Raw genomic sequence first — 10,024 nt, forward strand, 5'->3', positions numbered from 1 at the left:
CCCCCCCCGTCTAGGAGGATTCCACAGGGCCCCCTTCCTGTAGGCCAGTTACAATCAGCTAGCCATCTCCCCACTTACTTGACAGCTGTGTTTACTGCTTTTGCTACATACATTCCATGGTTGGAAGACAGGGCTGTTTTTTCTTTCTTTAAAAAAAAAAAACAAAAAAAACTTTTTTTTTTTTTTTTTACAGGAAAACTGTTTTCCTAGAATAATATTAGATGTACGGAAAAATTGCCAAGATAATGCATGGTTTCCTTTTGTCCCTCATCTGCTGTTGCCTCATAGTAACACCATGTGACTGAGTACAACTACCCCAAAGGTTTTTCTGGGCTACACTCTTTGCAGAGCTCTGGTTCTGTTGTAGAATACCCATTGGACCGCTAACCACACGGGAGAAAGATGAGACTTTCTGCTCCCGTAAAGATTTAGTCTTGTAAACCCCGTATAGGGTTGCTGAGAGTTGGAGTCAATTGGATGACAATGGGTTGGGGGTGGGGGGTACAATGGCTAAAGTTCTGGACTGCTAACTGAAATGTCAGTATTTCTAACCCACCAGTTGTTCTATGGGGGAAGGATGCAGTCTGCTTCTGCAAAGATTACAGAATTAGAAACCCTACGGAGCGTTTTGTTTTTGTTTTTTTCTTTTCTCTGTTATTATAGAATTGCTATGAGTTAGAAACAACTGAATGGCAATGGGTTCTTTGTAATATTTATGGAAGCAGATGTCAGAAGTGGCTGGGTTCAAAACTGCCAGTCTTTCATTTAGCCATTGAGTGCTTAACCATTGTGCCACCAAGGTTCCTTACCCCTTACCTGTTTTTGTTGTTGTAATGTACTGTGGAGTCGGTTCCGACTCATAGTGACCCTGCACAGGGTTTCCGAGGCTGTAAATCTTTATGGGAGCAGAACGCCTCATCTTTCTCCTGCGAAACTGCTGGTAGTTTCAAACTGCTGACCTTAAGGTTAGCAGCCGGATTCGTAACCACTACGCTACCAGAGCTCCATAACCCCTTACCTAGTTTCCCCTAATATTAGCATCTTATATAACCATACTTACATTTGTCACATCTAAGAAACCATGTTTGGCACATTGCTCTCAGGAGTTTATTCAAACTTTATTCAGATTTTACCGATTTTCTCATTAATCCTATCTCTGGTCAAGGATCCTATCTGGGATACCGCATTGCATTTAGCAATAAATCTTCTCTGTGTTTTTAAGCAAGTACTAATTACGTCACACAGCTTCCGGAAGTGCCTTAGGTGGATGACTCTGGCTTAGGGTCTTTCATTTGGTTGCTGTCAAGCTGAGGCTGCACTCATTGGAAGGTTTGACTGGGCTTGGAGGATCCGTTTCCAAACTAACTAACGTGACTAACAGTCCGTTCCTCACTGTGTAGCCATCTCCATAACACGACATGCCCATGACATGGCCTCCCGCACAATGAGTGACACAGAGAGACAGATTTAGAGAGAGAGAAAGATGGAAGCCACAGTGCAAGGTGCTTTGCTGAGGCAGCTCATTTCATTGTTAAAAGGTCCATTCGCTGGGAAAACTATTTTCCTATAATTTCCTCCTGAATCCTTAGACTGACCCATGGAGAAATGACCAGAAAATCCCTTCATTCACCATATTTCACTTTCTAAGTAATAGGAAAGAACTGTACGGTCCCCTGAATCTTCCCTACATGCTAAACAGCATCCATTCATGTAACTGTTCCTCGTCAGACACTGTTCCAGGCTCATCTTGACCCTCTGCAGGGAGAAAACCACTTTTTTACAAAGACTTGATGGTTATTTGTTCAAGGACCCTGATTTAACTTCCATCTGTATTCCCTGGGTTGCACTAGCAGTTAATGCATTCAGCTGCTAATTTGAAGGTTGGTGGTTGGAATCCACCCAAAGTTGCCTTGGAAGAAAGGTCTAGTGACGTAATCAGTCACTTAAAATCCTATGGAGAATCATGACACAAATGGCATCGCCCTGACTCAGAGACAGCAAGATAATTTGTCTTTGGAAGTTGTCCTAGGCAGACTGACATTTCGTCAGAAATTGAAGAAATGGTATGGTGTCAAAAATTCATCCTGACATATAAAGCCCAAAAATTTGTAAACACTTGCTATTTTTCAAGTTAAAACAGAAACTGGGGGTGGTAAATTAGGAAAAAGCGAATGTTGCCTTCCTTGTGGACCCTTCCACAGAGAGGAAGCTCCCCACAGGGTGATTGTACCCTGTAGGGAACAAGTGACAAATATTGGAGACATTTTTGACTGTCACATTTGGGGGATGGGAAGAGTTGCTCTTGGCGTCTAGTGGGTGGAGGCATCTAGTGCGTGCCCTACAATGCATAGGGCAGCCCCTGGTTGAGAACCCCTGGCATCCATTATATGCAGATTCTCCAGAGTCATCTATCTCCCCTCCCACTCTGCCACCCAAGTATTTCTGTATATCATTTTCCCTCGCTTTTTAACTGAATCCCCCTCATTGCCTGAATTCCTTTGGTTTGCTTTCTCGGAGAGTCTATTTCTCTGGTTCAAGTAAATAGTGAGGCAGCTGTGGCTGGAAAAGGCAGAGGAAATGGTGCCAAAAAGCATTCCTTCAAACTTTTCTCAGCAGGTTTTTTTGTTTTGTTTTTCAAAGATTTGAAACAATCAGGAACCTTCCTTTTAGGCCTAGGATGTGGTTGCAAATGCCTAGGACTGTCAGATAACTGGAATGGGTGCAGCAGGACAGGTTCAGGGCTCTACGGGACAGTGTGGTGAATGTGAGGAGCTTGGGGCCTAGTGAAATTGTCAAGATTTTGCATCAGGGATCAAGATTGTGTGAATCACTCTGAGGACTGCAGACCTGAAGATCAGTGCGCTGGGTTTGACCATTTTGCATCCTTCTCTGCCGGTGGCAATAGCAGCACCCAATGAGAACTTAATGCATAGCACGCTTTGAGTAAATCCTTTTGTTTTTATTTCAGATCTTAGTGCAGGTGATTTGTTCGCCTTTCCAGTCATGTAAATGAGGCAGTGGTGGTTCAGTGTTAGAGTTACTGCCTTCCATGTTGGAGACCCAGGTTCAATTCCCAGCCAGTGTGCCTCATGTACAGCCACCACCCGTCTGTCAGTGGAGGTTTGTCTAGTTCTAGAATGCTGAACAGACAGAAAAATCAGACAATGAAACCCTATGGAACACAACGGTCCAACCTGCAGCCCATTGTGGGAATTATGCTTGGCCTTAGCTCAGAGGTCCCAATTCATCAAATCTGGGGTGGGACTCAATAATTTGCATTTCTAACAAGTACCAGGGTGATGTTGATGCTACTGGTCTGGGAGCCACACTTTGAGAACCACTGTTTGGAAAAGACTCTTGGACATACATATAAGGAGGCATGACATATCAACATTTCATTGGGGAAATGAATCATAGTGTTACCATACAGGAAAGATCCCTGATGGTGTGGTGGTTAAAGTGCTTGGCTATTAGCTGAATGGTCAGTAGTTTGAACCCACCAGCCACTCTGTGGAAAATAGATGTGGCAGCCTACTTCTATAAAGATTTACCGCCTGTAGGGTAGTTCTGCTCTTTCCTATGGTATCGTCTTAATGGCAATGGGTATGGTCCTATAGAAATCCCGGATTGGTGCAAATGATTAACTTACTTGATTGCTAACCCAAAGGTTGATGGTTCGAGTACACCCAGAGGCTACTCAGAAGAAAGTCTTGGTGATCTACTTCTGAAAATGAATCCACTGAAAAGTATCTATATATGGAGCACAGTTCTACTCCGAGACACATGGGATTCTCATGAGATGGGACTGATTTGACAGCAACTGGGTGGCTGGTTGAATAACCCTAAAAGGAAACATTGTACAACAATCAAAATAAATGAGTCTTAATAGGGTGACTTGAGAGTGTTGGTGAACAAAATCAACAAGACAAATAAAGAATGCCCATAGCGTGATTTCATCTCTACAAATACAAACACAGGAAAAATGAAACGATCGTCTTTATTAACCCATTTATAGATAGTAAAGAAAAGAAAAGTTGGAACAATTTCCTGGGATGGAGGACAGGGAAGAGGATGGGTGGGACACACATAGGGACTCCTCAGGGACCAGTAGTCAACATCTTAACTTGGTTATGGAAGAATTTTCCTTCGAACTGTTATTTCAATGGTATATTTATATTTGAACGGTATATTTATATTTATCCACCACTCCTCTGTCAGTATGTCATACTATGGAGGCACATGTGCTGCTGTGATGCTGGAAGCTATGCCACTGGTATGTTAAATACCAGCAGGGTCACCCATGATGATCAGGTTTCAGCTGAGCTTCCAGACAAAGACTAGGAAGAAGGAGAGGCAGACCACTTCTTACAGTTTAGCCACTGAAAACATAAACAGCAACAGAACACTGTCAGATGGAGTGCCAGAAGATGAGCCCTACAGGGTAGAAGGGACTCAGAATATGACTGGGAAGAGCTGCCACCTCAAAGTAATGATGACACGAATGGAATAAAGTTTTCAGGACTATAATTTGCTGATGCAGCGCCACTCAAAATGAGGAGAAACAGCTGCAAACATCCATTAATCATCAGAACATGAAATATATGAAATATGAATCTAGGAAAATTGAAATCTGTCAAAAATGAAATGGAACTGTAAAGATCTATATCCTAGGCATTAATGACAGGTAATTGAATCTGATAATCCTATGGTTTACTATGCCGAGAATGTCAAATTCAGGAAGAATGGTGTTGTGTTCATTGAGAAAAAGAACATTTCAAGATCTATCTTGAAGTACTTTGCTGTATGTGATAGGACAATATCCATACACCCCAAAAGGAACACCAGTGGTGAAAAACACCACTGTTATTCACATTTGCGCACCAACCACTAAAGCCAAGAGTTGAGGAATCCTACCAACGTCTTCAGTCTGAAATTGATCAAACATGCATTGATAATTGCTGGTGGTTGGAATGCACAGGTTAGAAAATAAAGAGGAAGGATCTGTAGCTGGAAAATGTGGCATTGGTGGTAGAAATGATGCTGGAGATGACATGATAGAAATTTTCAAGAACAGCAACTTATCCATTGCAAATATCTTTTTTAAACAACATAAAAGTCAACCATGCACATGGTCCTCACCAGATGAAATACACGGGAATCAGACTGACTACATTTGTGGGAAGAGACCTTGGAAGACCTCAATACTATCATCCAAAATATGGCCAGGGACCTACTGTGGAACAGACCAGCAATTGCTCATATGCCAATTCAGGCTGCTGCTGAGGAAAATGAAAACAAGTCCACGAGAGCCAATATATGACCTTGAGTATATCTCACCTGAGTTTAGAGAGCATCTCAAAAACAGATTTGATGCATTAGACACTAATGACCAAAGACCAGAAGAGTTGCGGGATGACATCAAGAACATCATACAGGAAGAAAGCAAAAAGTCATTAAAAAGGCAGGAAAGAAAGAAATGACAAAAATACATGTCAGACGAGACTCTGAAATTTGCTCTTGCGCACAGAAAAGCCAAAGCACATGAAAGAAACAAAGAGGTAAACACACAGAAAGACAATTTTGTTACTTTTCAATACATAAGGTGATATGAACTAATGATACTAATTACAAAGTAAACCTTCTGTCCATCTCTTGCAGTGATCAGATTAGCATTTTGGGGTAGGTAGTACTTTTATTGTCTATATAGATAGATAAAGGGGCTGGTGGCATAGCGGGTTATGCATTGGGCTGCTAACCACAAGGTCAGCAGTTCGAAGACACCACCCACTCTGCTGATCCCTTAAAGATTGACAGCCTCAGAAACCCTATAGAGGGTCGCAATGAGTCAGAACCAACTTTACAGCACAAAACAACAACAACATATATATACATAGATAGTCATGGTAAAGCCAGTTGCCATCTAGGTGACTCCAACCCATGTAGATAGACTCCATGTGTGTCAGAGTAGACCTGTGCTCTCTAGGGTTTTTTCGATGGTTGATTTGTTTTGAGAAGTAGAATGCCAGATCTTTCTTCAGAAGTGCCTCTGGGTAGATTCAAGCCACCAACCTTTGGTTAGTAGTGGGGCACATTAATTATTTGCCACCCCAGGAACTCTAGTAGTTATGGTGTGTATTTGTGTGTGTGTGTTGTGTGTTAGGTGCCATCAAGTTGCTTCCAACTCATAGTTACCCTAGTGTACAACAGAATGTAACACTGTCCAGTCCTGTGCTATCCGCATGATCAGTGCTGTGTTTGAGTCCATTGTTTCAGCCACGTGGTAGGGTCTAATAAATTATTATCTTTAAACATGAAAGATATGAACATATATCACACTAACGAGATCAATTCCTTTTTGCCACATTATATAATTGGTCTCCATTCAAATCGTATGACTTTATGGATGAAAATTCTTAAGAACAGTGTCCACTTCATGGGAAGAGAATCATTTTTGAAGTCTTTGCTTTTTGAAAGGGAAGAGAAATTGAATGTGCCTGTTGATTACATTGTGATGTTCTTTTCCTCCAAAAATTCAGAAAGGAGGATTTGGCCACATGTACAGCCCCGTGAGGATGCCAGGAATGTTCATGTCTATTAAAGAACGCTTACTCCATCTTTTCCTGATATTAGAGCCTGGCGTTTAGATTTTATTAAGCTGAGTTGCTTTCTTTACCACACTTTTCGTGTGTCCTTTAAAAAATCAAGTCATTAGATAAGCAAAAGGTAGTGTATACATACAATGGAAATTAGGTCTTGATACATGCTGCAGTGTGAATGGAGCTGGAAGACATTATGCTGAGCAAATAAGACAAATATTTTATCACCTCATTTGTACAAAATGAAAAGAAAAGGTCAATGTATAGAGACCAAAGTTTATTAATGGTTACTTTATTAAGGGGCAGGAGGAAGGGAAGAAAAGGGGCGTTAACAGCGATGAAAAAAATCACATTGTTTAAGGGGAGGATTGCATACCTAATTATTGTGATTTCTGTCAATAAATTGTACACCTGTAGAAATTTGAATTGACTAACGTTGTGTGATGATTTATTCACAACAACAAAAAGAGCAGCTGTAGAGGCTGTTGATATACAACCAAACACTTCATGGGATTTGACTTCTTGGTTTGGAAGTTTAGGGGCATGGTTTCATGGGACAATCCAGTTAAATGGCTGAAGAACGTTTGAAAACAGTCTTCCAAGGCACATCACTTGGTCTCTATTCACCTGGATCAACAGAGGAAGAAGAGAGTCAGGAATAGGAGGCGACTATGGAATGTGTGACTAATTGGCTCCATGAACAACTGCCTCATTTGCCATGAGACCAGAAGAACTAGATGGTGCCTGGCTACCATTACTAAGCATTTTGATCAAAGATTCCATAGAGGAATCCTGATAAAAAATGCAGAATGCTATGCAGAAACTGTTAAATTGGTGTATGTTTGGCTATGTCCATTGGTAGCAACAAGAGAATGAAATTTTACAGAAAACAAAGCAAAACAAAAGATCTTCAGCTCCCTTTAAACATCAGTGGGTTTGTTTGCACCCTGGAGTGCCATTTTCCTGATTTCATTATGGTGTGGCTTCCGGATTTGCATGTCCCACATCTGAAACTGACAGCTGCATGATCCTGGAATGCACTGCTGCAGTGATCAAGGCCAAGTTTTTCTGATGACATCCCAGGAATGCAATTGCAGCTGCACACTGATATGAGTGGTATCTTTATTATTTGACATGTCAACCAGATGTATTTAGTACATTTATTGGAAGTGTCTTACTTGTTGAAGTGAAAAATTACAAACAATCCAAATGTCCATCTATGAGGGAATGGTTCAAAGAAGTATGATAAAGTCATACTATCCACCCATTTGTCTTACTATGGTGGCTTGCATGTTTCTGTGATGTTGGAAGTGATGCTGCCGGTTATTTCAAATACCAGCAAGGTTACCTATGGTGAACAGATTTCAAGGGAGTTTACAGAGTACGACAGGCTAGGAATAAAGACCTGGAAATCTATTTCTGAAAAACCAGCCAATGAAAACCTTATGGATTATAACAGAATTGCTTCCAGTGTAGTAGTGGAAGATGAGTCCTTTAGGTTGGGAGACACTCAAAATACACAGAGGCCTCAACATGGAATCACTGCCTGATGGGTTTGGACTGGACAGCATTTCTTATGTGTGGTCACTGTGAGTTGGAGCCAAGTTGGTGGCAACTAACTGCAAATACTATAGAGTACTATGTAACCCCCCCAAAAAATACGTAGATTTAAGTCTTCTAGGAGTGGAGTCCTGGTGTGGCGCTGTGGGCTAATGCACCATACTGCAAAGTTGTTTAAACTGCAAGGTCGGTGGTTCAAGCTCACCAGCTGCTCCTTGGAAACCTTGTACAGGGTCGCTATGGGTCGGAACCGACTCGGTGGCACTTAACAACAACAACAATATGTGCTAAGCGCCCCCATTCAACAGCTTGTCAGTTATCACAGCAATGCATGAAGTTAGTCCCATTTTATAGAAGACACTTGTCCAAAGGCAAACTGATTCAGCAACAGTTAGAACTGAGTTCTGTGGATCCCATAGATGCTTCCTTCTCCACCTACACTTGTCTGTCATGTCACAGCTGTGGTGAGATTTGACTCCAAATGGACATTAATTTGCATAGACATGGTGCCTAGGAAGAGCCTAATGTAATCATTGTTGTTGTGGTGGTTGTGAGTGAGTGCTCGTGAATTAGTTCCTACTCATAGCAACCTTGTATAGGGTGTCTGAGCAGCAGCTGGTAGGCTTGAACTACCGACCTGGTGGTTCACAATCCAGTGCTGATCCTAGAGCGCCACCCCAAGAATCCAATGTAATAGTAAAGGTAAACATATCCAAGTGTCCAAACGTAATCATTTCCAAAGAATGTTTCCTGTTCTTTCGGTAGACTGAAACAGAATGTAAGAACATGGTTCAAGACTTAATTATATACACTATCCAATTCCAGAGATTTTCTAGTGTTCTCTGTTAGAAATATCAAGTGATGAGCAAAGTAAGTGAAATCATACTGTTGCTCAAAGGTAGTTAATAATAATGTAAAGTATTTGTACACTTGTCCTTAAAACACCTCATTCTTTTAATATTTACAGATGGCCAAAAGAGAAAGAAGTCTCTGAGAAAGAAACTGGATTCCCTAGGAAAGGAGAAAAACAAAGACAGAGGTAAGTGAACTAAAGTGAATGTGTTTTCCATGGAGCATAATGGTTGAGTTTGGTGGAGTTTTTGAATCGCATTGATTTACACGTTTCAAGTCTATTATGTGAACTGGGTTCCTGTGATGAAATGTCATTAAGGGCTGCTTAGGTCTGTTCTTGTGTGTTTGAGTACTGAATTGATGAGTTCAACTGGTTAGTGGAGGGTGTAACTTCAGCCAAGTTTATGGTTACTATTATGATTGTGGCCAATCAGCTCTGCGTAAAGAAAACCTGGGTTGAGTAGCCATGGACGGCAGCTCTAACACTAACCAGCTGTCTGGCAAACCCAGACCATTAGGCAGGGCTGGGTGGATGTGAAAGAGTTTGGATCCGCCTGCCATGACTACTGGAAAGAAACATGCTAATACTCATGGATTACTGAAGATGGGCTGTTCTTAGTAGTTTTCTATTGGATCGCAGACGGCTCATGTTTTGCCCCATGTTATCTACGTATATGTTTTGCAAATGATAACTGTCTTCCTCCCCTTGTGTGTGCTCTTCTAGGTCTATATAAGGAAGTGACTCTTTAGTCATCTATTCTGAGGTATTTAGGGTCATTTTTTTTATGAATAGTCATTGAGTCTGCTTCTGGGCCCCCTGGCCTCCATTAGCACAGTGCAGTTCTTTGTGACCTGTTTCTCTAGTCCTGTGTGAGATGATTGCAGAGTTCTATGGTCGTAAGAATATACAGGTGTGCATTGATTGACGTCCACCATACATTATGTGAAATAGGACGCTGTGCGTTGTTGCTGTTGTTAAGCACAGTTGAGTCGGTTCCAGCTCATGGCCACCCTGT

General features: G+C 41.5%; 1 protein-coding gene across 2 annotated transcripts in view; it reads left to right on the forward strand.

Moving 5' to 3' along the window:
- The window catches only part of ARHGAP6 (Rho GTPase activating protein 6), a 624,152-nt gene that overhangs the window by 531,957 nt on the left and 82,171 nt on the right, over window positions 1-10,024 (forward strand). For both annotated transcript variants that reach the window (XM_006835635.1, XM_006835636.1), the window contains exon 3: window positions 9,124-9,195. In XM_006835635.1, coding sequence (XP_006835698.1) covers window positions 9,124-9,195 — 72 coding nt within the window. The remainder of the gene's footprint in view (window positions 1-9,123; window positions 9,196-10,024) is intronic.

The sequence above is a fragment of the Chrysochloris asiatica genome, unplaced genomic scaffold, assembly GCF_000296735.1.
Source record: "Chrysochloris asiatica unplaced genomic scaffold, ChrAsi1.0 scaffold00018, whole genome shotgun sequence".
Lineage (NCBI taxonomy): Eukaryota > Metazoa > Chordata > Mammalia > Afrosoricida > Chrysochloridae > Chrysochloris > Chrysochloris asiatica.